At 42.1% G+C, this 27774-nt stretch overlaps 1 protein-coding gene across 7 annotated transcripts in view; it reads left to right on the top strand.

Annotated features, from left to right (window-relative positions):
- GHR (growth hormone receptor) overlaps positions 1 to 27774 on the top strand; it is a 276203-nt gene that overhangs the window by 189114 nt on the left and 59315 nt on the right. For all 7 annotated transcript variants that reach the window (XM_047866704.1, XM_047866685.1, XM_047866678.1 and 4 more), the window contains one exon: positions 12059 to 12124. In XM_047866704.1, the coding sequence (XP_047722660.1) occupies positions 12059 to 12124 (66 nt within the window). The remainder of the gene's footprint in view (positions 1 to 12058; positions 12125 to 27774) is intronic.

Raw genomic sequence — 27774 nt, 5'->3', positions numbered from 1 at the left:
TGTCTTAGGTATATCAACTTCATCTTTGGGCTTGGGTTGAAGTAGATAAAGCAAGGAGATTATGGCATACTGTAACATTTTTTCCCTTAAATTTTCTTTAATCCCCTCAGTAAGATTCCCTTTGGGCCACATCCTCTTTCTTGACTTCTGAAGCATATGGGAGTGACCCTCCACCCTCTTACACCTGCTTAGAGTGCAGGGGTTGGGTCAGCTTCCCTTGAGGTACATGAGCTGCTTGGAGAGGAAGGGCTCCTGAATAAAATTAAGATTCTGTTAGGAAAGAAGAAGGAGAAAGGCAGTCTGGAAAGGCAACCAGCCATATTTACTACATAAGGGATCTTAGTGCCATTATAAAGAGTTTGGACTTACTCTGTATACACACCAAGCCATTGAAGAATTTTAGACAGTGAAGTAGCATGATCTGATTTATGGTTTTAAAAGGTCACCCTGTGGGAGCATGTCTCCATCGATTGAGTGTCCAACTCTTGATTTTTGCTCAGGTCATGATTCTGGGGTCCTGAGATTGAGCCTTGCATCAGGCCAGGAGCCCACTTAAGATTCTCTCCCTCTCCCGGGCTCGCTCGCTCTCTCTCTCTCTCTCTCTCTCTCTCTCTGTCTGTCTAAAAAAATAAAAATAATAAATAAATAAATAAATAAATAAATAAATGGTCACTCTGTGAAATGTTTTAGTGGTTAATTGAAAGGTAACAAAGGGGAGGTGGGAAGACTGGGTGGGAAGCTGATAGTCCAGGAAAGAGATGTTGGGAGCTTGAACTATAAAAAATAGCAAAGGAGATGGAGAGAATTGAATTGAGATGGAATTGACATAACTTGTTGATGGGTTGAACTGGGGAGTAGGAGTTAGGGAAAATGAAGAAACAAAAATGACTTCCAGGTTTTTGGCTTAAGTACCAGGTTAGATGGTAAAATAGTTTACAGAGATAATGATAAGTTGAGAAGGATCGGGTTTTGTTAGGAACTATCAAGAGTTCAGTGTTTTGATTGAGAATATTGAATATTGAATATCTAGTGAAGATGCCAAAAGAGGCTGAGTAGAGTCTGGAGTTCAGTGGAGAGGCTCAGGCTGAAGATAGAAACCATTACAGAACCATCAGTATATAGATGATGTTTAAAACCATGAGACTTGATGAGATATGCCTTGAGGGGTGGTGGGAGGGGGAAGGCTCTGGAAGCAGAGTCTGCAACACAATAAGGAGAAAGAGAAGCCAAGAAAGGGGACCAAGAAAGAGCAGCCAGAGAGATAAAAAGGAAAACAAGCAAATTTGGCATCATAAAACTAGGCAAACGAACATGTCTTTAAAAGGCAATGGTACCACTAAATCAAATGCATCTGAAAAGTTGAGAAATCTGAGAACTGAGAAGAGAGCTTTGGGTTTGATAAGAACAGGTTTAGTGGAAGGAAAGGGTCAGAAGTATAGCTGAAGTGGATTCAAAAGAGAAGAAACTAGAAGTGGAGTCAGTCATTCAGGCAGGGCTTAAAAGATGCAGGAATAAAAGAAGATTCTGGGACGACAACTCCTAAGAACCCAAAACTAGAGTATAATTTCCAGAGGAGTTTTTTTTTTATGTTATTCTTTTTTTTTTCTTTTTTTAAGTTTATTTATTTTGAGAGGTGGGGGGGTGGAAGGGCAGAGAGAGAGGGAGAGAGAGAATCCCAAGCAGGTTCTGCCAGCACAGAGCCTAATGCGGGGCTCGAGCTCACAAACCATGAGCTATGACCTGAGCCAAAATCAAGAGTCGGAACGCCTCACCATCTGAGCCACCCAGGCGGGTGCCCCTGATGGTATTCTTTGGAAAGAGAAATGTCCTGTTGGGGTCTTCATTTGAAATGAGGTTGGTGGCCCCACCATTTCTAGCTTCTATAGATTCCTTTTCCCTACATAGTCCTTCTATTAAAAGGAAATTAGGCAATTGAGATTTTGCAATTTAGGGCAGGGGGCTGATAAGATTCCTTTGGGATCTCAGTTGCTCTTCCAGTTGCACCAGCTCCTGCTAGGACATTCATTAAATATAAATGTAAATTAAATGTAAATGTAAACTAAATATAGATGTGAGTTAAATAATATAAATATATGTATACTTGTTGCATTTGCTACAGATCCTAAACTTGAACTCTATAAGGTCCCTGATTTTCCTTTGCCCCATCTACCCAAAGGTGTCCTTTTCAGTCCCTTTAACTTACATCCACCAGAAAGTAGAGCAGGGCAGAAGTTGTGTGGGGCTCCTGTCCTTCTCCCTCCCCCTCACCTCCTGGCCACAGCACAATAAAAACTCTGTTCAGAATTTGGCTAGCTGCTTCTTTTCCCACATTCGATCAGGGAACACTTAAAGCCATACAGTGTCCCTGTCCCGCCAGAAAACCTATGGGCAGGGTGCCCCTTCAGGCCGCCACAAAGACTCACTGTGCAAAGTGTCTATGGCCAGAGCAGGGGCCACATGTGGACTATCAATAAGGCTTTTGATTTTTCCTTATGTCATGTCATCATCACATTAAACATAATTCGAGCAAAGAAACAAAACTTAGATTCTACGCTGTAAGACTTTGCCTGCCCTAGAGCTACAAAGAAATGTACCTACTTTTCAGTTTTAGCATGTTCCTTCCAGAAAAATGTCATAAGTTTTTTTTTTTACACCCAGTATAATTTTCCCCTTTAAGTGGATGTTATGTGACTTGATTGACTGTTTTGACTCTGCTTGTAAATTGTCCATTTTGGAAACTCTAACTGAAGTTAGATTTAGAAGTGAGCTTCGGCACCCATAAAGGTTGCTTCTCACTGGAGCCAAGAACTACAGAAGGCATAAGGAAAAGGACAAAGTGCAAAAAAACAAGCATCAGGTACCTTGCTGCCAAGGTACGTGTCTGTGATGGATTGTCACCTTACCCGTCTCCATTCACTGTTGGGTAGAGCTTCCATTTTCCACTGCGAAATAATTCTTGGAGCTGGTCCCGTGTTAGCCACAGAGCAGAGCTCCAACAATTTCTTTCCAAAGCTGGCCTTCAGAAAATGAATTTAAACCTTTTGAATCAGGTATCTGAGCGAAGCTGTGTCAAAGTTTTCTGTTGTTGTTATTGTTGTTGTTGTTGTTATTGTATCTAAATGCGACAAATAGATCTATAGGATGTACGTGACCTACCACCAAGACGCTCTGTTAACGAACATACCTATAATCAGACAGGTACACATCAAAAGAGGGGTTGTTAGAATAAAAAGTCAGAGAGGCATCATATTACAGATATTTACTGAGGGCCTGTGTATGCAGGGTTAGAAAGGATAACGTGTGGTTTCTACTTTCAAAGGACTTGCAATCTAATTGAGGGGGCAAGAATGGAAACACATGCAAACTAAATAGTGCAACATACAGTATAGGGCACAAGTAACTATCAGATAAGTAGCAAAAATAATAAATGTCATTAATTGAGAGTTAATTGTAATAAATACCTACTAGTATATAAATAATTACTAATACTTACTATGTGCCAGACATTCTGTTAAGTAGTTTATGTACATTATTTCATTTCCTGAAGTACTATCCTCGCTCTAAAAATGGGAATTACCTCTGATCTTCTCCCCATTCTGAAGAAAGAAAGAAGAATGAGGCAAAGATCTAGAATCAGGAATATGCCAGATGGCAAGCAGATACATTGATCGGAGGCTAAAGACCCATTTAGGGGATAGAAAGAAATGAACCTTGAGGCCTGTGTTAGTGTGTTCACCACCATATCCCAATGCCTATCATAGTGCCTTGCACAAAACAGTTGCTCAATAAATATATCATGAACCAAAAACAAAACAAAAAAGCCCTCTGGTTTGTGTCTATAACCCAGATCAAGTACAGTGAGATAAGAGTAATTAGTGAATTAGAGCCATATACCAAATAGTCTCAGAACCCAATGCCAATACCTCCCAGTCCCCCAATTACAGTAAGGGATTCAAGTGGGAAAGCTACACCATAGTGGGACAGGTCTGACAGCAACAGCAGCTGCAACTCCCTGGGGTTCCTGTCATGGAAACTGACCTGGTGAGCAGTTCACAAGTCCTCACTCTGGCCTGCAAGACTGTACGATATCTGACTCTGGGCACCTCTGCAACCTCAAATCCTTCTTCTCCCCCCTCTTCCCCTCCCTCTACTGCCACCGGGGCCTCCTTGCTATCCCTCAAACCAATCTCAGAGCCCAAATTCCTCCACCCTACTTTTCAGGTCTGTAATAGCCACTCTCGCCACATCTGGCTACCCTGCCCTGCCCCCTGGCACTATCTGTTTATCTGTCTGCTGTCTTCCCCTACACACACTAGAACATGGGCCCAGAAAGGCAGAATTCCACCTGTTCTCTTCACCATTGTATCCTCAGCATCTAGGATCACACCAGGCATGCCATTAAGTACTCACACACAGCAATTCTTTTTTTTTAAAGTTTATTTATTTTTGAGAGAGAGGGAGTGGGGGAAGGGCAGAGAGAGAGAGAGAGAGAGAGAGAGAGAGAGACAGAATCTGAAGCAGGGTCCAGGCTCTGAGCTGTCAGCACAGAGCCCGACGCGGGGCTCGAACTCATGAACCGTGAGATTGTGACCTGAGCCGAAGTCAGACGCTTAACCAACTGAGCCACCCAGGCCCCCCTCACACACAGCAATTCTGACTGGAGATCATTCTCCCTAGCTCTCAACTACCTACTTCCCAAAGGAACAAGATTTTGTTCAAGAACTGTTATGTGGAAATTGATGAGTAGAGCTTGGAAACAAGAGACAGGGTGGCAGGAGCCAGACCAACCTGTTTATAAAAAATGCCTTTGCCCAGAAAGGGGAAAATACACCTTAAAACCTCTGGCAAAGTACATGCTTTCTTAGGACACCTTTAGCATGCTGTGCTTCTGAAATGGCGCCTTGGCTAAACAAGATCCATAAATTTGCCAAAACAACCAATTCCCAGGACGTAAGAGTCACTGCTACCAGTCTCAGCCTCGTAAACGGACACCAGGAACCGTATGCCATGATATCAAAAGACTGGCTCAGTGCTGTAAGCAAAGCCAGGCAAGTGAACCACCCAGGTGACAGGAAGGGAAGTGAGAAAATTAAACAATCTTATTTTCATTATTTCTTTCCCTCACTGAACACTATTAAGGAGCTAGACGCCATGAAAATGGGTTAAAATATGCTGACTTTGCCTCAGGTTTGAGCATTCATGGTTCCTGGAGAGTCTTCTTTTGTGCAAATTTAGACTCCAGAGGCCACAGGATGTCTGATAAATTCAAAGTAATAATATAAGTAAGGTCGTGATGCCTCCCAACTTTCCTTGTTGGAAGAGTTCATGGTGAAGTATTCCGTAATCTCATGAATATGTATGGGGCACTCACTATGCTTAACAAACTATGCTAATGGGATGGTGAACCCAAAGGAGAATGAGACATGGTTCTTGCCTTCAAGCTTCAAAGAATTTCTCACTCATTGGGCACATCAGATAACTAAGATGGTAACAGGAAATAATAAGTGCCCCAGTCCAGGTATTTTTTTAAGTGTAAAAACACAAAGGATGGAGGGATGGAGTCCAAGTGGGAGAAAATAAGACACTTCATGGAAGAGAATACACTCAAACTGCTCTTGAAAGGTGGACGGAATTTCCATAGGATTAGATGGCAGAGGGCCTTGATGTGTAGCATTTGCCGACTTTTATTGTGTAAATATTCCCAGTTTGGCTGATCTCAAGTCGATGACGTGATGCCACTGAATACAAAGTTGGGAAGAAGTGCCAGCCCCAGCACACCATCTATGAGTCACCATCTGAGCTTTGGACCTTATTAAATCAGTCTGACCCTCCTGCTTTAATGAGTGGATTCACAGGTCTTAAAAACCTCTAAAACAACATTATAAGGGAAGAGACACTTCTGCCCTTCTCCCTCCGCTTCAGTCTGACCTTTTAATACTCTTTGTCTGTCCTTCTGTTCTCAGCCCTATGTCCCCGACTGGCCTACCTAGTATTGATCTTGGCCAAGTGCCAACCTGTGATTCTGGTGCTCTTCTTAGTGTTGTCTATGAATGCTCGGGCCGGCTATCGCTCGGCACAGGGACTGGCTTCCTGCCCATTGCCGGTGTTGACACCCCTGCTGTCTCCATAATGAAAAGCAGCTCTAGGAGCGGCTGGCTAGCTGGGCAGGGTGTTTAACTGTTCTTGTAGCAGTTGGAAGGGAAAGCCAGAGAAATTGCTGGGAAGCTTTGCTGAAGGAAGATGCAAGCCAGCTGAGACCGGGAATTCATATTAATTGCTCCTTTTAGTTCTCCTTAAAAACAACCACCACGACAACAAAAGCCGCACCACCAATGTGTTCTCCTTCAGCCACTGCACCTTTAACTGGTTTTATCACCCAAAGGGTTACATTTGAAATGCCAGGCCCCAGTATCTGTCTTTAATTGCAAGCAGATGTCCTCAGTACGTGCATAAGCTTGTGTCAGGAGGATGTTTTTTCAAAAAAAATTCACCAAGGAGACCGCTGCCAGACAGGAAAGGAATATGTGAAACTTAAAGTTATTATTAGGAAACTTCCCCCATTGGGCCCACTAAGCAAGGGGCTGGCCTGTGAGAAAAGGAGGTCTCTAAGATCTCTCGCTGCACATGGATTCTTACCTTGAGACCCAGCTACTCTCAAAATACATTTATAGCAAAATATGGCCACTGCGGATTTATTTCAGCATGCGCCTTTCCTGATGATAGTTTCTCTTCCAAATTGTTATATATTGTTTCATGAAGAAACTTTTTTAGCATGAAAACGTGCTTGAAACCATCTGCATCATTTCATGGTTCTTTTTGTTTGCTTGTTTCGGTTATCTCACGTGATGTGCTCTGTGATTTACTGTTCCAGTATAAAAGAAACACACTCCCTCATTGAGCTCTGGGGAGGTAATATTGTCTGTTCCAAAGGTCCAAAGATTTCCTGTTCAGATTACACAGGCTTCTTTAGAGCTGCCAAGAGTCATAATATGTACGAGATAATATGCTTTAATTCAGGAGAAACTGTGGATGGGGATTCAGTTAATCCAGTGAGCCACAAAGGAAAGGAAGTTCCAGCTTAGAAGTATCCCTGCAGTCAGGCCCAGGATTTGCTGTGCCCAAGGGTAGCCATGGCCAAGAAGACAGTGCTGTTCCAGGACCTGCTGTGTAGCATCACTGTCATGCGTCTTACCTGGTCTCTCATGAATCGACCCCTGAAGGGTATTTCTGCTCAAAGCCCCAGCAACCTGGCCCCATCAATATATCTTGACAGAATGTCTGCAGTATTCAGACAAATCATCCTGCGCTCTATAGCACAAGTATGCCCTCATGAGCATCACCTGTGTGGAGGAAGTCCTCATAGTAGAGCCCCAAAGAGGACACAGGGACTCCAACCAGAGCAAATACACCTTGTCATAACAATCACCTGGCGGGGGAATGGGGCATAGAAGATAAACTAATAGATTCTGGGGACCTTGCCAATACACAGATTGACCAGGGCCCTGGAGATTCAGATTCTATAGATCTGAGACAGGACCTTGAAATCCGTATGTTTCACAAATGTCGCAGTGGATCTTGATGGTCAGGCCAGTTTGGGAAACAGTGGAGCGGGGGTGGATTCAGAATCTGGCTCCAGTTCAAATTTGGATTCTACCATGTAATTGCTGGGTAGCCTAAGACAAGTTAGCTAGTTGGTCTGGGCCTCTGACCCCCCCATCCATAAATCATAACTAATAATACTTCAGAGGGTTGTTGTGAAGGTAAAATGGGAAAATCTATAAAATGTGCTTAGCGTAGTGCCTGGTGCATTTTTAAGCACATAAGCAATGTGAGACGTAAGCACCTCACATTTTTTAACATTGCCATCAGCCAGCGCCTTCAGACAGCAGGATAGTTTGGGGTGTGGCATCAGTGTGACCAGATACCAAGCTTGACCTTGAGCCTGCAAGGGCAGATTGAAGGGAGATAAGGACTTTAAACTGAATACTTTTTAGTGAGGTTGATCACAGTTTGACAGAAAAGAAGGACAGGAAGGCAACAGGTGGATCTGGAAAGAGCTGTAGCCATTGAAACCCAAGGAGAGAAGATTTCTGCTATACGGTCAAGGATAAACAGACCTCAGAAATACAGGCAATAGTCAATCAAATGTGAGGTTTCCAAAGAGAGACACAATTTGCTGAGAATAAATTATTTTTGTTTGATTCCCTTTTAGCCTCAAAGCCAAAGTATAGAGCATTTATAAGTCATCATCATTTGCCTCATTTATGTAGCAGGCATCATGATTCTAAAAAGTGTCATGCCCTGTTGTCCTAACAGAGGTTACAAAGATGAAATAGCCACCCCAGGAAGCTCGCTGCCTGTCAAAGGGCACAGGCAAATGAGCAGTGACAGCAAGGGGGGTAAAAGCAGTATCCAGGACTGTCGGATGGAGAACAACTAACCTTCCTGAAGGAGAAAGCAAAACCTCTCAGAAGGTTTTTTTCCCAATTGTATTGAGACAAAATTGACATAAATCATTGTGTAAGTTTAAGGTGTACAATGTAATAACTTGACAGATGTAGGTATTGCAAAATAATTATCACAGTCAGAGGCAGTCTTGAGATAAAGATTTCATGACAGTTACATCATCGTTATCATAATCCTAAACTCGTAGGGATAACAACTGCTAACATTAATCAATGCTTAATTTATGGCAGATTCCATGTGAGGCCCTTTACGTTACCTCTCGTCACGTGACTGCCACATGCAGTACTTTTGTTTATTGACTTGTGTTTGCACGGTCTATTCGGAGCTGGGTCCAAATGCCATTGCTGCACAACTGGTAAATTACGATACTCCCCAGAACATTGATTCTTCCCCTCTAGCTCCCTTCCTGGTACAGTAGAGAATTCACTAACTTACAAAAACTAGAATTGACTGCATTTAGTCCCAGCCTGAGTCTTTGACCAAAATCACCTCCCCAGAGTCCCACTGTCTACATTCAGCCTGCACAGGAGGATGTAAATAGTGGAGGGTCTCACTGGGCTTAGGGCAACATCCTGTCCTCCTAAGTGCAAAGCCCTAAGCTCACACAGCCTCGTGAAAAACACTGTCACATTCTTCATGAGAAAAGATGGGCCCTTGCTTTCAGGGTAATGGCTAGCAATAATAACTGAAAAATAATAATAGCTATAATAAGAATATCTAACATTTACTAAGCACTTATATTGTATATTTAGTATATTGCGTGTACTAACTGATTTGTTAGTATAACTGATTGTATAGATACTTGTCACTGTCCCCATTTTATAGATGGAGAAACCAGGGGCAGATATATGCCATAGTTAAAAGTTGAGTACAAGGTTGCACATAAGTAGGAAAGATCTGATTGCAGCTAGTTCTAGTCTTGGGGTCCTGTTCTTGGGCAGGTCCACCCTGAGGAGCTCTACTCAGGATACTGCAAAGCAGGAATTCTCCAACATTTGCAGGATCAAAATTAAGTTGTTTGGAATGACCATCCCCAATGCACCCTGACATCCCCCCCAACTCAACACACCCCAGCTCAGCTTTGCTCCACCCACTCCCAACAGAGAGATCGAGGCTCTTTACCTACCCAGCCTGTGTCTCACTTTTGTGCAGTGGTTCTCCTGGCCCCAGCTGCCTTTCCCTTTCTCTCCATTGCCTGTTCATCCCAAGGTCGGCACCCATCTCAAAGAGTCCCTTCCCCAGGAAGCTTGTCCAGACTTGCTAAGGGCCATCCCACTGCTCCTTTACAGATTCCTACCCAGAAGACTGTGGGCTCGCTGAGGCCAGGGGCTGCAGCTGACCATTTATAACAGCAGCATTTAAAAGCTCCTATGTAAATATGTCAGAGTGTTCATTATCTGCTTACTGTCGCATGCGTTCGTTTTTCCCTCACTGCTCAGCACTTACAGACATTAAGGACAGCTTTGACACTAATTAAAATTAGCAACTTAGCATGACACCTCTGTTTGCTAAGAAGACAGTTTTATTCATTGTGTTTTACTTTTGTAACCAGCACCCTTTTGGGCCTGGTGCAAATCTGTGGCCTTTCCTTGAGGACGCCATTTGTTCCTTTTATGTCTTGACTCATCACATATTGTGGAGAGTGTTAGCTGAGGAGCACATTTGCTTTATGAAAATGTTACCAAATGCTGATACCATAAAGAGGAAAGCACCAGATGTCTATCTGCAAAGAAAGCAAAATCCTCGTTTGTGACGAGTCAGGGGTAGCCAGGGCTCCCCAGGCATTTCCGGGCCTGGGGTTTGGCTCTGCATGCTCCCTTGGGGCCTCATAATTGACCCCCACATTCCATCTCAGTCATCATTCTGGAGAAATTTGTCAGCTTTACTGCTGATCTGTGCCTGGAAACTGGTGTCCATTAGTGTTCCCAGTTTTAAGCTGAGACACATTTGCTGGATAATTTTGACCAAAATAACACGTAGGATTGTTTGCTGTCCTGTGATTGATTTAATTTTACTCTTCCTTTGAGCTGTCACGAGTTTCTTAAGGTGCATACAGTTGTCAGTGGAACAGGTCATTTACAGTCAGAAATTATGTAAACTTACCAACTGAAATAATGTTTTAATGCCCAACTTAAGGCAAGGGGTCATAAAACAAAGCATTCTCTGATGTGTGGTAAGGAATTGGAGGGGAGCATGTTCTAGATAATGGTAATAATAAAGACTGAGGATATCAAGGCCTCTGGTCAAGTAGACTTGAGGGTATTTTCATAAAATGCAATTTTCCTTCTGGTCACGTTAAAATCAATGTGTAATACATTATCTATTCTGGGCAAATATGTATTCTCTTTGCTTTCTGTCATAATTCTTTATTGCATTTGGCAGCAAATGAGCTTCTAATATTAACATTTAGAGAGAGAATAAAAAGAACTCATAGTTCAGAAGTCATAGTTGCACAGAATTTAAAATATTAACTCACCAAAACCCCCAAAGCCTAACTTCACTTGGAAAAATGCTCTCACTGATATGCCCAGAATGAAAAAAATCTTACAAAGGTTAGAATCCTGCAGGGTTTAGTGAGAGGATCCTGATTTCATCTGCTGGGTTCTATATTATGAACACCACACCCGACAGCTGCTTCCTCCTGGTAGCTCAGTGGGAGCAGTTAGTGAAAAAGCACATTGAAGAGTGGACCGGGGCTGGTGGGCAGGACCCGCCTGACTCTGAAATTCAGGGAGACAGGAGTGAGTCAGCTCGCTGCCCAATGCATCTTTGTTTTGCTCCTTGCCCTTTGTTCATAATCAGAGAGAGATTTCTTAGCATTGTTTCTGCAGACCTCTACGGAGGCCCAAAAGCATCAGCAGCTTCCCCGCTTCCACATGATTCCCAGAGTTTATTGTGAGCCTGGACCACGTTGCGCCTCTACGGAGGTGCAGAATCCTAGAGAAATCCCCTTGTCCACCCAGATAACAGTTGCATAGTAGCAACAGTTGTAGCAAAACAACCTGGTTCAGAGATTCAAAGACAACTGCATTGATCATCTTCCATTTTTCCTGTTTTTAATGCAACCTAATAGTGGTACCCATAGAATTATAGCCACTTTTAGAATAGATGACTCATTGCATGCCACACGTCACAAATCCTGTGTCCCTCCTGTGCAACTTTTCAGTTCCCTTCATCCCTTCCCCACCCCCAAGATTGCTCACATGTTTATTTCCAAGAATAAACTTGTTTGACTGAACTGTTTTTAATATTGTTTTGAAACGAGAATTTACGTCCCTCTGCATTTTCACAAGCAAGGCTCAAGCTTGGACTCAGATGTTATAGGAAGGCAATTTTCCATTGTTTCTGACCATGTCTAGCCATGAGACCAGAGGTGACTAACACCAGGGTTTCCATGTGCTCTGATATTTATGAGTTCTTTTTAGAGGGTAGGTACACTTTTAATTTTAAAAAGAAAAAGAAAACAAGGGAGAGGATTATTGTGAGGTTGAGCCAGGTCACATTTTGTCACTTGAAAGTGAAATTTGTAACAGAGTCACATCAGACCATTTTTACAGGGATGACTAATGGTTTTCTTCTCTTTCTGTTCCAGCCACACCAGCTATCCTTGGCAGAGCATCCCAGAGTCTGCAAAGAGTTAATCCAGGCCTAGGGACAAGTAAGAATTTCAGTCCTTTTTCTGTCATCAGTGATATTGTCCATGCTTTACCGTATTCAAGCTACTATTTTTTTCTCTGCCTTATTTGAGATTTGGTACCTGGATAAATGACAGATTGAATTTGCAAAAATAAGCAAAAATATACATATACTTTTAAAGGATGTCTTTTTCAGCTTCTCTACAAGGGGGCTTTTTCATCTCTCTAATTTGCTTATCTTTAGAGGTTAAGTAAAGCCAAATTAATGTGAAGGGGAAAAAAAGATAAAATAATTGTGGACCAACAATTCGTTTATTGAATTTAGGAACTGCCTTCTTTTACAAATCGTGTATTATGTTGTCAGTATGATTTTGAGATGTTTATTTACCTAGTGATCTCATTGGCAGTAAAGCTCTCCCTTCAACCATATCGTCTTATGATCCAAAATTCTGCCTTCAAGCGAGCTCTTCTCCTTAAAACGCCTTTGCACATCACCCTCTTGTCCTCTGACAATCTCCCCTTCATCCCCAAGACTGAACTCAGACATCAGCTCTGTGGGGACGCTTCTCTACATCGGCTAGAACCAAAGACTTGCTCTGCCTCTGTGCTCCCAAGGACCTTTGTCCACTGCTCCATTAGAGATCCACTTCATGGTGTCTGAGCGTATATGCTGGTCCTGTGCGCAGAACTCAAACCCTCCTGTTTTAGAAGCCTCCACCATGTTCGTCTGTTCCCTAATAACCCCCTAATATGAGGGGTTAGAAAAGGGGTGGCTTTTTAGTGATGTTTCGGTTCTCCCAGCCAGTATTTTTCAAAGCCTTCACACAGCAGATAATGTAACTTATTGCTACTTTCTGCAAGGAAATGAAAAGGAATCCGTTAAGAATGTCTTCCTATGTATAGAATGGTGGGGTCACTGTTCTATACACAGGGGTGCACCTGAAACTAATATAATACTGTATGCTAACTATACTGGAATTAAAATTAAAAACTTCAGAGAGGAGAATGTTTTACTGATGTGCAAGCTCCGCCCTGCATTGGTCTCTCCTCCACACACGTAGGACTCTGCTCCTCACTTTCCCTCGGAGGGGTCGTACGATTTTTCCCATTTTCTTTGTAAAGTCACGCTGGGCCTTGTTGCAATACCACCTCTGGGTATGGCAGATGTGTTGAAGAAAGTCCTGCCAAGTCATTTGGCATATGTTGATTTTCTGTCTTTGTGATAAGCAAGAATACCAATTACCCTTTCTCTGTGATATATCACAGAGATACTGACCTGCCCACACAAGGCAGAATACTATCCTTCTAGCTTCTCCTTTTCAAAAGTTAGCTCCCCTCCATCCCAGGACTGATTGGATAAAGTTACTCCCATCCGTGGATGTGGCTACCAGTGCACACTTTTCCACAGTGCACATGCTTGGACACAGGGCCACCTTTATCATCCGAGCATCTCATTGAGATGCGACAGACCCTGGTGCTCTTATCACCTCCCTGTCACTGTATCCCAAGCGTTTAATTCTTTGCTAGGCACCCAGCCCTAACTCTGCACCCTGGGGAAGAAAGACATGAGTAAGATATTGTCCTAACATCAGCAATCTCATATTCTCACTCAGGAGATAACTTCACACACGAAGCTAGTGTTCAACGTGAACTGTCTGATCATTACGCAGTTATAATTCATACATTTCCTATGTGCATTTTTCTAAATTCTCAGATTCAAAGCAAAACCCCCATGGAGGAAAAACAAATTACACCCCCTCAGGGCAAATTCCAGGCAGAACTGACCTAACATACATAGATGCCACCACACCCCGCCAGGCCACCTGTAGTTTATTCTGGGGCTATTGTAGTAACCCCTGAGTAGCAGTCTCCCTCCTCTCCCCTTCTCCCCCCTACTCATCTCTCCCTTCTTGTATCCACCTTCCTCTGCCAATGACAGTTTTAAGAACCCAACATATCACTCTGCTCTAAACAACTCAAATTTCAAACGTCAAACCTACCCCAAGCCACTGAAATCCAACATCCCTCATCCCCGCTTATAAGTCTACACTACTTAGTACTCCCCAACAACACTGTGCTTTCCCACCCCTGGGACTTGCTCATTTCAGCCCGTCTTCTGGGAAAGTCCTCCTTCCACCTCACCCTGCATTCGGTAAATATAAATCCTGCCCGTGTTTAAGGCTCAGCCAGAACACAGTGCTTGGCCCAAAGCAGTACTTCCCTTCGCCATGTTCATCTTCGAGGGAGATCATGCTATTTTATACCACTTTTAAGGAATTTATCAAATGCTGCTTTGCAGTAGAGCTATTTGCATATTTCTCTTATCTCCCCATCGGGATTGTGAACAGCTGGATCTTATTCAGAGTTGTGTAATTCACGGGGCCTAAAACGGTACCTTGAACATGGTACCTTGAACGGTACCTTGCATATGAATTAATTAAATGGAAGCACCCTTCATAGCTCCCTGGTTACCCATCCTTCTCCACATTTAACAATTCCCACAAGCACCCCTTGTTATGGGGCCTCTGGGCTGGCTGGAACCGTCATGGAGGATCAGATCTCCCCACTTGTGTTAATTACACATTAATTACCCTGTTCCATTGTGGAAAGGACTCCTAGGAATCAAATGGTTTATACTCCGAGGACAGCTACCTTACAGGCAAAGGCTACGATATGGTAACAGTAGAAGAAGGGTATGCATTGGCCAGGGTCTGACCCAAGTGTGGGCCTTTTTGTCCCCTCTGTGAAACACAGATGTTCTTTGTCTCCAGATTTGGAATCACTGCCTAAGTGCCTGCCAAACACCTCTGTACCAGGAAGCCCAAAGTCTTCTCATGATGGGTTTTCTATAGTAAGCCAGTGATGTAAGCACATTCTAACTGTTTGGACGCCCTTAACCATCAGTCCCCAGGTTCCACTTTAGGTGCGGATTGTACACCAAATTACATTGGTAAGCAGCATTGACAGATTTATATATCCTGCACATCTTTCTGAAAGAGATTTTGTTCTCTCACTTTTAAAAGCCATTCCTTTTCACTGAATTTACTGCATATTGCTGTGAGAGTGTAAATTTTGTGATCAGTGGCATTTCCACCTGAAATTAAAATGAATATCCAACCGGAGGAAAATATTGAAGTTTCATTGACTGGCATTTGGAGCATCAATGAGTCCAAGATTTTATGAAAATGGGCATTCTGAACATAAACATAATGACCGAGGTCAGAGTTAAGTTTTGAAAGGATTCCAAAAGATTATCATCTTAGATGGGCACAACAAATGAATTGCTTACAGTTTTATAAGTTCACAAACAACTTCCCTCACATCGTAAGTTACTTTTCAATAGAAACATGATTATGAGACAGAAGTTTGATACAGTCATCGTCACCTTTACGTGTCCTTATCTTACGGTCTTAGCCAGACTCCTGTCCTCGTCTGCTAATTTCTCTCTGTTACCTCCTGCTTTTCCCTATTCCAAGCCATCCTGCTCTCTGCTCCCATGTTCATTCTTCCTGCCTGCGTCTCATGCAGTGATTCTTATGCCTGAACACCTTCAGTAGCCCCCCACTATTTTCTACCTTATGAAGAAGCTCATCTCCTTGGCATTCAAGAAGGTCCATCATGTGGATTCTAAATGCTTTTCTAGCCTTATCGCCCTTGTATGCTGTGGACACCCACGTTCGTGTCTCTGCTTTTCCTGCTTCATTGTATCTATTCCTAATTACCCCTTCACCAGAACTTCCCTCTTCTTTCCTCTGAGTCAGAAACATCCTTCATGGATTGTTCTCTTTCAGGCATATTTCAAATATCACTTTATCCCCCAAGAGGATGAGTACTTCCATCTTGGAATCTGTGTAGGCCTTCCTTGCTTTCTCTTAAGGAAAGAGTATATAACACAGTACTTTTCAAAACTCAGCCTGTGGAGCAAGATAGCAAGACAGACTGTTTAAGTCCCAGATCTACCACGTACTTCCTGAGTGATCTTTCCTAAGTTTCATAAGCTCTCTGTACCTTGGCTGTTTGTTTTTTGTTTGTTTGTTTATTTGTTTGTCTCTAAAATAGGGGTGCTAACAGTACCTACCTCATAGCTGTTGTGAGAATTATAAGTGTTGATATATTTAAAAGAGTTAGAATAGTATCTGGCCCCATGGTGTTTATTGTGTTCTCTCGTGGCCCTTATTTTATTCCAACAGGTATTAGGATTGAACTGGATGAAATGTCCTATACTCAGCTTTATTTTGGACCTTAATATCATGTCATTTGTTTCAACCTAATGGATTCTTGTGTATGCTTTCTATTCCCTTGTAATAGACTATACTATCCTCAAGGGTAGAGGCTCTATTGTATATGTCCTTGTCTCCCACAGTGCCTGACACATGCCAAGTGCTTAATGAGTAGTTTCTGGATTTTGAACACACGCACACGCACACATGTAAAAAAAAATCCAGGTTTTCCCTGATAGCATAATTACTCTTTGGCTAGCACAGAGCACCTCTATGCCCTCCAGCAGGCATTTATGAAAGGAGAGGGACAAATATATACAGGAAGAAAAATTTCTCTTGTCCATTGCTATAAAAACGTATAGTCTTTCCCAAAAGCCTTCCACAGAACCTTAACTTCAGGTCATGGGACTGGTGTCATGGTCTAGTCTTAGGGTATGTCACAGGACCTCTATGTCATCACTGTGGTATTCTGTTGGCACTTCAGCTGCTGAGGGAAGCATAGCCCCACTCCTGCCTGTGACCCATCATTGCCCCCATCCAAGCTGAATGACCCTCTCAGCTTTGCGCATTCTTTTTCATCAGATATTTTCAACTTTATGGGCTTACTAGCTGACAATAGGGCTAAAATAAGCACAACACAGGGGCGTGTGTCAGAGCAGGGATGGTATCTGCGAATCTGCAGGATTTACTTCTAACAAAGAACTTGAGCTTCAGACATGCTTTAGAGAGCAGTTCTGACAATGGGTTCTGAAATTAAAGCTGACATTGAATTCTTGACAGGCTACTGTTTATAAATAAGTCAGTAAATGATTCAGTAAGTAAACACAGATTATTATGATCCCTTTTAAGGAAACAGTGTTTATGTTGGCTCTCTCTTGCACCCAGACTAGTGGTAGCCCTTCCTGACTCATAGCACTAATCTCCAGGTAACGCCAAGCATCCTACAGGTACTAGTTACACCCCCCCCCCTTCCTTGCTTCTCTGAAGTACGAGGAAGACAGACAGAATTATGTACTTTACACAAGACGAAATGGAGGTGCAGAGAAAAGACGTTCCTAGACCAACAAGACCAACAAGAGAGTAAAGAAGATACTGTCAGTGAAAGTACTTTGTATCTCTCCCAGGATACGCAAAATAAAGTGTAGACAATGCATATTATTGATAATTCAAATAACAGTGTTCAATTACAAGGCAAAATATGGCCTTGGCAGTGACTTTTTTCCAGCCCCAAACACCCAGACAATGCCTGCCGTTACTCCCCAGCTGTTCGTGTTTTATCATACACCGTCCTGTTTTCACATGTAATTGTTGGGAGATAAAGATTCTTTGTAAGATAAATACTAGGTCTTAACTTTTTTATCCTTCCTCAATTCCTAGCAATTTGCTGAGCCACAATCGGGGGTAGGTAGACATTTACTACTTCATCTACAAGAGAGCTGTTCTCTGTGCAGATGCATCAGCCAGTGTTAGCGGCACTGTGGGAGTGGGAAGTAAGCCTGCAGCTCAAGGCCAGCCTCCTCAAGTACTCGGAGCTCCTTACGGGTTATAAACATTTATCAAGGTCTTTTCTTTCTTCTGGAACCCAAACAATAAGAAAGTATTTAGAAATCTGTGGACATAGGCCTCTAAAAGCCTGGAATCTTAGAAGTGACTGATTTTTTTTTTTAAGTCTGCAAAGGATGACTAAGCAACTCCCTAAAAATCCCAGTGGGCCCTTTGTGTGCTCTATACACCAATTTCTAGTTTGGTTTCTCTTCCAAAGCATAACACACATTTTTCAAGGATGAAATCCAAGATAAACGTTCTTTCACCCTGGGTGACCTCAGTGGGTGGTGAACACTTTTTAGACTCTAGAAAGCTAAAGCCTCCCAATGTTGGTTGTGACCTTGGAGTTCTTCTAGCCTGCAGCCTTCTGATTCACTGCTGAGTTCTTCAAAACCAACTCTGTAATTACCGCTCTCAAGAGAGCTCTGGCTTCTGCACACAGGAGCCTCTCCAGGGAAAGAACCCCTGAATCTGTCATTCCAGAAGAGCCTTTGACCACACCAGCTTCTACTTGTGATGAACAGTTTCTTCAGATAATATACACGTGTACATTGGGGGAAAAATTTGAATTTGTTACGTAGGTGTGCACTGATTTTAATACAAATTAATCTATACACTTAGACGATACTACATCACATTTATAAAGATTCATGGAACTCAAACACATGTGCCATTAAATAGTAGTTCAAATAAGAGTATGCCTCATGGCAAATATATGCAATATGAAATAACATATTTAAGTAAGAAATAACTCAGGTGATTAATTACTAAATGAAAAATATATCACTTAGAAAAGAAGTTATACAACTTTCAAAGGGCTTCTTAAAATATATGATTTCGGGCACCTGAGTGGCTCAGTCAGTTGAGTGTCTGACTCTTAATTTTGGCTCATGTCATGATCCCAGGGTCATGGGATCGAGCCCCACATCAGGCTCTGTGCTGAACATGGACCCTTCTTAAGATTCTTTCTCTCTCTCTCCCTCTGTCCCTCCTTGACCCACCCCTCTGAAATAAAAAAAAAGTTTTAAAAAAGAAAATGCCAATACTCCAAAAAAAAAAAAGGTATGATTTAGGGGGACCTGGGTGGCTCAGTCAGTTGAGTATCTGACTCTTGATTTCAGTTGAGGTCATAATCTGAGGGTCATGGAATCAAGCCCTGCTTTGGGCTGTGCATTGACTGTGGAGCCTGCTTAAGATTCTCTCTCACCCCTTCTGTCCCTCTCCCAGCTTGCATTCTGTCTCTCTCTCTCTCTCTGTCTCTCTCTCTCTCTCAAAAAAAGTATGATTTACAAGAAATTGATTTTGCACGTAATTTGCAATCTGTGATACAAAATAAGCTATTTTCTTTTAAGGTCAACAATTATTTAAACTACAGGTTGGCAAACTATAGTTCCCAGACTAGATGCTTGCTTTTGTAAATAAACATGCCTATTTGCTTCAGATTGTCTATGGCTGCTCTGAGGATAGACTAGTCATCATGTTTGTATCGGTTGTTGTCTCTTAGTCTCCTATAGAAAATTATTTTCAATTTGATAACTGACATTAATGAGGATACTAGATTCACTATATGAATTTACTTCACAGTCAATTCTTCTGAAATACACTATATTGTAAAGTAGATTAAAAGTATCTTCTAATCAATGTGGACATGTGGGTTTATTATTATTATTATTGGTGGTGGCAGTGGTGGCATTGTTATTGGTACTCTGTCAGATGAAAGCATCTGTAAATGCTCGGTGATGGATGAAACAGGTAATAATTTGCAACTCAACTGTCTGCATACATCATCATTTTCACATAATACATATCTTCTGAAGAATTATAGTCAGTATATCACATGGCTCTAGTGTGAGGGCAAACCTGACTTTGTAGGTCTGTAAATCTTTTATAAACTGACTGCTGCCACTGAATTCCAGCCAAAGAATAAAGACAGAAGACTCTCTTGTTAGGAAATCGTGTAATGGAAGAGACTCCTAAACCTGAAACCTCACAGCATCACCATCGATGTTAGGATCCAGATGAATAGCCTTCATGAGTCCTCGAGGTATTCTCAAGTAGCAATCGTGTGTTTACTCCTACAGGCTAACTTCTGATTTTTCATGTTTTATGGAAAAGCAGCCTTGAACACTTCTTTATTCTCTCTTAAAATTCTTTAATAAATAAGAATTTTCAAACTCCAAATTTGAATTAGTGGGAAAGCAAATATTTGCAAGCGAGCCCATCTGTGGTCTGTGCTGTCGGCACATGTGGCTATGTGCACCTGTCGCTGTGAAGCTCCTGCCAGGCAAACCCCAAAGAAAGGGAGAAGCACCTGGATAGCATCCTTTCCGCTAGTGAAGCTTTTCTGTTTCTGAATTCCAAAAGCATTTTAAGTTGCCCATCTTTTGCATTAAACTCAAGTGGCTTGTGTACACCTGGTGTCTTCCCTTCTAGATTGTGAGTTATTTTGAGAGCAAGGACATAGTCTTCCTCATCTTTATATGCTCTGTCCTTTCCTTCACAATTTAAACAGGGCCTTGCACAAAATGGGAGCTTAATATTTGTCAGACTGATATCATGTGGGAGTTCCAGGAATTACCTGAGAGCAACTGCTTCTAGAAGGGAAGTGGAGGGAGAGGTGTAGCGAAGATTATCATGATATTTGAGTTTAGCATCCCAATTCCCCCTACACACACACACACACACACACACACGCGCGCGCGCGCACGCGTGCGCACACATACACACACACGCAGATGAGTAACATAACTGTTTCCTCAAACTTGAGAGCAATAGATACAATTTCCTCTTCTGCCATTTTTCTTTCTCATGGGGAAGAGAAGAAGGTCCTACGGAAGCCTTGGAAATATTTGCTCTTATCAGACAGTATTGGTTTTGGCAAACTCTTATTAGTTCCAGTTGATGTCATAGGCTATCTGATGAGGACTTTAGGGTTTGGGAGTGGAGACCACAGGTTGCCTTCTGTGTATGCCCCCAGCATCCTGCCAATATGCCACGAGCTCCAACTTATCCAGCTATAAACGAAGATGTCAACAGCCGTCTTTAAGGGTCATTGTGAGGAGCAAATAGGTACATAGAAAAATTCCTGGCACAAAATAGGTATGGAATACTTGTCAGCTATTTTATGATCTTTACTACTGCTGTCACTGCAGAGTGGTAGAAAGAGCAGTAGTGGCCTGGGCCCCCAGAAGTACCCTCCCTCCCTCCTGACCCCACTCACCAAAGCTTATCTCCAATTTAACTTCATTTCTACTGGGGGTGAGGGACAGTAGGAAAGAGGCTTGATCTTATATAGTATATCTCACATCTGAGTAGTGTATATTTTAAGAAAATAAAACCCTCGGGGCGCCTGGGTGGTGCAGTCGGTTAAGTGTCCGACTTCAGCCAGGTCACGATCTCACGGTCCGTGGGTTCGAGCCCCGCGTCGGGCTCTGGGTTGATGGCTCAGAGCCTGGAGCCTGTTTCCGATTCTGTGTCTCCCTCTCTCTCTGCCCCTCCCCCGTTCATGCTCGGTCTCGCTCTGTACCAAAAATAAATAAAAAAAAAACGTTGAAAAAAATATATAAAAAAAAAAAAAGAAAAGAAAACCCTCACAGATTTCAGGGAATGTTTGTATCACCCAGTTTGAGAAAAATTGATTTAACAAATAAATTTTAATGTTATGGACATGTCTTTTTCATTCTGCTTTAATCTCTTAAAAAAGTGCAAAACTTAATTTCATGGCCTGAGAGGCCCTCGTCCCAGAAGCCCTGCTTTTGGGTCCTGCCATGAGCACCGCCATCTGGATTGCCTGTTTAAGCCAGGGAAGCAGGGGCATTGGAAGGGAAGCCTGAGGGGTTTGCCACACTCTAGACACCAGAGGACAAGACGTGGGCTCCGGGCAAGAGCCTTCCTAAGGAAGAGGGTGCTGGGGAAGAGAGCAAAAGGGCAGCCTGAAGCCCAGCCTACTTGCTTCGCAGGCAGGATTAGGTAAAATGTTTGGCACCTAGTGAAATGTTATTGCCTTTCCTTCCTCTTTTCCCTGAAAGACTGTCCTTAGGCATAGACAAGAGATGAGGCTATACAGATCACTAAAGTGTGTGTCATCAAAACAAACTCTACTTTTCCAAAAAGTATCTTTACCCCCTACTAGACTAAACTCAGTCCCAAGGAACATTTACTATCTGGATGATTCATTTGACAATAATCGTGTGCTGTTTTATTGTTAGGATTCTCTTATATGGAGTCACTAACTTAAAATTTGTTTTTGCTTCAGGAGTTCAGCTCTAAGGAGGCTTCCTGGATCAAATTTCACAGCCGCAACAAATAATACATTAACTAGTGGTGACATACTCAGGCCAGCACCTATGACAGCCCATTCGACTCACGCTACAGGTGAACTGTGGCTGTGCCAGAGCATTGGAGCAGGAGCTCAATGGAACAGAAAGAGGGGGGATAATTTCCACCCTACTTCATGACACCTCACTATCCCTACCCATTGTCTCCCCCTATGCCCTACTCTAAATACCCTGCCTTTCTTGGATGAAGGCAAAAATTGTGAATTAGATGAAATTTTTCTTTGGTGCCTTCCCCCAAATTTGGTTTGTGACTGAACAATCTTGGCTAAACCATGACTAAATAATCTCTTAGGGTATAGTCAGCCTCAATGTGAGTTTTCAAACCAGAATAACACATGCCAACTCCTTCCTGCCCTGCATACCTCCCCCTGTTGAGGTTTTTATAAAAGCAGGTACCTTGTTATTAGTCATCAATTATTGCCAGGACAAGAGAGGAGTCTCCAGCTCCTTTTGGAGATACCCAAAGCCTGGGAGATAAGTATATCAAAAAGATACCTGGGGAAGCTAGGCTGCTAAGAAAGAGAACAACTAAGAAAAGAAATAACATATTTTCATATGGACAGAGTCTGGGATGAAAGAAGCAGCCTTTTCAGGCAACTGAGTGAAAGAAGCAAACTGAGTCCAGAAGGATTAGAATCTTAGGAGACCAAGATTTCTCAACTACCAAAAAAAGGGAAGCTCAGCTTTATTTGGGCTGCAAAATGAGAATTCCCTTCAAGTGAGATCATATGATTCATCTGACAAAAGCTGGTCTCCCTCCCCTGTTTGAGCCCGTAAATCCTTTCCTCTACTCACACAGCCTTGACCACTGTCACCACCTGTAACAGTTCTAACGTACCTCTTAAGGGATGGCCCATAAATATTTTTTTCTGGACTACTTTCTTTGAAAAACAGAGACCTGGAGATAAAGGGCTGGAGGCTTGGTTGGTGCATCCAGAGCCACAGCCACAGACTAAAATCCTAACAGGATGTCAATATAAGCAGGTGACTAACCCTTCAACCCCCAAGATCCTGAAATGATGGTTCTTGGTGAGTGTCTCCATCAGAATCACCTGTGGACATTTTCAATAAATACAAATGCCAGAGGTCTCCCTCAGACCTGCATTGATGGAGCTCATAGGTATTGTATTAGTTTCCTGAGACTGCTGTAACAAAGTACCATAACCCTGGTGGCTTAAAATAACAGAAATTTATTCTCTCACAGTTATGGAGGCAACAAGTCAAATATCAAGGTGTCATCACTGTTTATTCTCTCTGGAGGCCCTGAGGGAGAATCCGTTCCATGCCTCTCTCTCCTCGGTTCTGGAAACTGCTGCCAATCCTTGATGGTCCTTGGTTTGTAGATGTATCACTTCATTCTCTGTCTCCATCTTCACAGGCCTCTCCCCTGTCTCTGTGTCTGTTCTCCTTTTCTGTCTCTTATAAGGATACCCATCATTGAATTTGGAGCTCTAACCTAGGATAATCTCCTTCTGAGATCCTTACCTTAATTATATTAGCAAAGACCCTTTTTCAAACAAAGATCACATTTCACAGGTACTAGGGATTAGGATTTGGGCATATGTTTGAAGGATACAATTTAACCCACTACACATGTATATGAAAAAAAAATCCCCTCCCAAAATGATACTCTGCACACTCCTGCAAAGAACTCTGCCCTTCATGTATTAGCCCACCATTTCCCCAGTGCTTAGGAAATACTAGGCCATGCAGAGTTAAATAGGCTTCTTTACTGCAGAACTACTCAGATTCTCTAATCTGCTTGGGTGCATTATGATTGTCCCAGAAAAAGAAAAAAAAAATAGGACTTCCTGAAAATAGTTGATTGGGGAACTTCTCTTCAAGGGATTATCTATTACTGCTTCAGTGGCCACCGGTGCTCAGGGGAGCACAGGCTGCAGGTAACTGGCACTTTCACAGCTCTGGTCAGTGATTTGCGCATGCTGCAGGTCTAGCACGTGAGTGTTCAGACATTTAGGGTGTACTGATCCCTCTCTGAGTATGAGTGCATCCTTCAGTAAATATCCACCGGGGTTGTCTGGAAAGTTTGTGTACGTGTGTGGATTTTTAGATGTCATCTAGTCTCTGGTCTTGCCTTCTGCTATTTTCGGAGGGATTGTGATGATAGAGTGGAGAAAGGGGGAATGGAAAAGGAAAGGTAGCCAACATTACACAATGTGCATTTTTTTTTCTCCAAAATGCCCAGAATAGCCGAAAAAGGAGAAATGATTTCATCATTTTTATTCCTGTAATTCCAGTCTCTCAACAATGGCATCAAAATGTGATTCATCAGTAAGTTCATAGCAATATATTGTTTTAAATGGTCACCTTTGGAGGTTACAAGGGTATGTACTCATTATTCTAAAAATTGATACATCAAGGGAAATACGCTATTTCTTTGAATTTTTTGTATGAATTGTATTTCAGGGTAACTGAATAGTTGGTGAAGAAATGTTTTCTTCTTGTGTCTCTCTCTTGCTAATATACATTAGCTAGCATGTGTATGTGTATATAAATATGAATATGTGTATGAATGTGTATGTATAGATGAAATGGTAGGATTAGAAATCACCAGTTTAGAACCCCTAATGAAATTATAGATTTGGGCAAGGTTGTCAGTGAATGATAAAATACTTCGGTGAACTCTGTTCTGGGTGATTCAGGCTGACAACACCTTGAACCCAGATCAATCTTGCCAACGTCTGATATCATATGTCCCTGACACAGGGGTTTGCCACACCACCCATGATAGACTCTTTCCGTGAGTGTTAAGCTGAATTACATTAAGCCTCTAGGTCTTACTGCCTGTTTATAGGAAATAAGAGGCATAGAGGAACATTGTAAATGACTCTAAGATGCAATAAGCTGAAGGAAAATATCTTCAACCAAAAAAAAAAAAATCACAGAATAAAAAGAAGAGAGAAGAAATGTCATGGATTTGAACAGACAAGACATTGTGTGGGCCTAGTTTGCATCCTGATTCAAACAAATGAATTGTCAAAAGACATGTTTAAAGATATTTTTTAGAAATTTGTGCACACACTGGGCATTTAGTGGTATTGAGCGATCATTATTAATTTGTTAGGCATAATATTCGTATTTTTTTTTATTTTTTTAATGTTTATTTATTTTTGAGGCAGAGAGAGATAGAGGATGAACAGGGGAGGGTCAGAGAGAGGGAGACACAGAATCAGAAGCAGGCTCCAGGCTCCAAGCTGCCAGCACAGAGCCCGATGCGGGGCTTGAACTCACGGACTGTGAGATCATGACCTGAGCCAAAGTCAGATACTTAACCGACTGAGCCACCCAGGCACCCCATTAATTTTTTAACAGGAGTGTCTTTATTAGCTTTTAGAGATAGCCATGTAGGTAGTTATGGCTAAAAGCAGATGACCAAAAAATAGATAAACAACACAAAACAGGACTGGTAAAATGCTAATAATATTTCAAGCTGGGTGATGAATATATGTTTTATTGTTATTATTGACAATAATATACATGGTTTTACTAGTGTTACTCTTATTATTATTTAACATGGTTCACTAAGCCAGGCTCTCTATTTTTGTGTGTATTTGCATATTTTTATCTGTGTGTATTTCCATAATAAAAATAGAGTAATACCTCATAAACAATCTCAACCCCCATCCCCTAGTAAAGACAATTCATAGTCCCAGTGAGACCCATGAAATTAGCCTTACTAGTGACCAGAGTGTTATCTCTCTGAAAAGTAGGAAAGACCCTCATAAGAACACATCAGTTTAGAGAACTGCTGTAGAAAAAACCAGAAAATGTTTGCATTCTGGCTAACTAGACATTAATGTGTTACGCTGCACGGTGTAATCATGAGGGTTGATGTTGAAAGGCGTCCTTGGTTTCAGTTGGCAAGGAAAAATATAAACGACTTGGCTAAAATTTAAGGCTGCGGTTCTAAGTCGTATTTGAGCTCCAGTTTGGAAGATTTCATTGCTGCTATTACCTAGTGTGATGTTGTTTGCTTGCACACCAGCTCTGCTCTAGGTCTGACGCTGGTGCAAACATTTTCCTAGAGCTGAAGTCACATTATAGTAAACACTGCTGTATCCAAGTAGAGATTCTGGTATGATACGGCCACAGAGCATTTACATTCTGCCCCCGTGGGTTAGCCTCTCACCACTCATAAAACAAGAAATAGGAAAGATAACCAACAGGCTTTTGATTAAGTCACAAATCAAAAAGAAAGAGTAAGAAGACAGAACGAGTTAGTTGCAATTTTCAAAATGGAGTCTTTTTCTCATTTCTACTTTCTAGCTATTTTCTCTTAAAGCCACAGCTTGAAGGCTTGCCATTTACAAGACTACAGAGAACATTTGGAATATGGCCAGCCACCCCTGCCCTTGTCCATGCCACATGGCCTGCTTTCTCCCCAATCACCTCTGCACAATGTCCCAAGTCGGGAGCCTAGAGGCTGAAAGCAGTGCAGGTAACATAGTCATTCAAGTTCACATAAATAAGAAGAAATCCAAATGATAACCAAAAATAATAGAATTTCATTTCCAGGACTCTTCAGTTACCTTAATGTTGCTGACTGATTTCTAGGAGCCCTAGGCTCAGCTCTTAGATGTCTCAGAACCAAGGAGAGGATCATTTATACCATATGCATTTGCTTATTAGCCTAAAAGCTTTCAAAATTTATTCATAACCTTGCCTACACCTATTCTAAAAAGAAAAAGAACAAAACCCCATATACTTGGGAAATAATCCCTAAAATACAATCACAAGACATGTACCTAGATATGTCTTCCCACCAAGTCATCCTTTACGGTTGACCACAGTGTTGTCTCCTGTTCTTCCTACACTTAAGGTTCCACGGAGCAGGACAAGGCAAAGAGCATCAAGGTTTTATGAAACATTTTAAAACAGAGGCTTTGGACAAGCAAGTGAGAGGTGCACTGAAAATGCAGTATCTGTCTCGGCCTCTCTCAGTGTCACAGAATTGACAGGTGCTGTCTCCTAGCTGACTACCCAGCAAACATAATCCCAGCATGTTCCACTCACTTCCCATTTCTCTCTTTGCCAGACTGAGTCCATACCCATATAGTAAGAAAATAGTAGCTTTCAGTCTATACCCGACTGAGGGTTTGACATGCAAGCTAATATGGATAAATCTCCAGTCCCTCCTACTAAAAGCAAAAGCTTTCTTTTTATGCATCCAGGTAAATAGTCAAAAGACAAGTTTAAAATAGATTATAGTTAAGTTCCATGAGGATAGAGATTTTTGCCTTGTTCCTTGCTATGTACTTGGTACCCAGAACTGGCCCATATGGCAATGAATGAAATATGTCTTAAAGGAATGAATGTCCCGCAGGACAGAAGTTTTCTGTGTTTGGATGTGTCATTATCATGTAGCTTCAGAGCCTAGATAGAACATACTGCCACGATGTTGGTCCTGCAGACGGACTTGGAGTGCTTGGGCATGATGTGCAGCAAAGCCAATCAAGTGAGGACATCCTCTAGGCCCCACAGGGGCCACCAGCATGTTGGTCTCCATCACCTTACCCATCCTAGATTTTCAAATTAGGAGTCATTGTGGCA

This window comes from Prionailurus viverrinus, chromosome A1 (assembly GCF_022837055.1).
Source record: "Prionailurus viverrinus isolate Anna chromosome A1, UM_Priviv_1.0, whole genome shotgun sequence".
In the NCBI taxonomy this organism is placed as follows: domain Eukaryota; kingdom Metazoa; phylum Chordata; class Mammalia; order Carnivora; family Felidae; genus Prionailurus; species Prionailurus viverrinus.
This window is presented reverse-complemented; position numbering and strand designations above follow the sequence as displayed.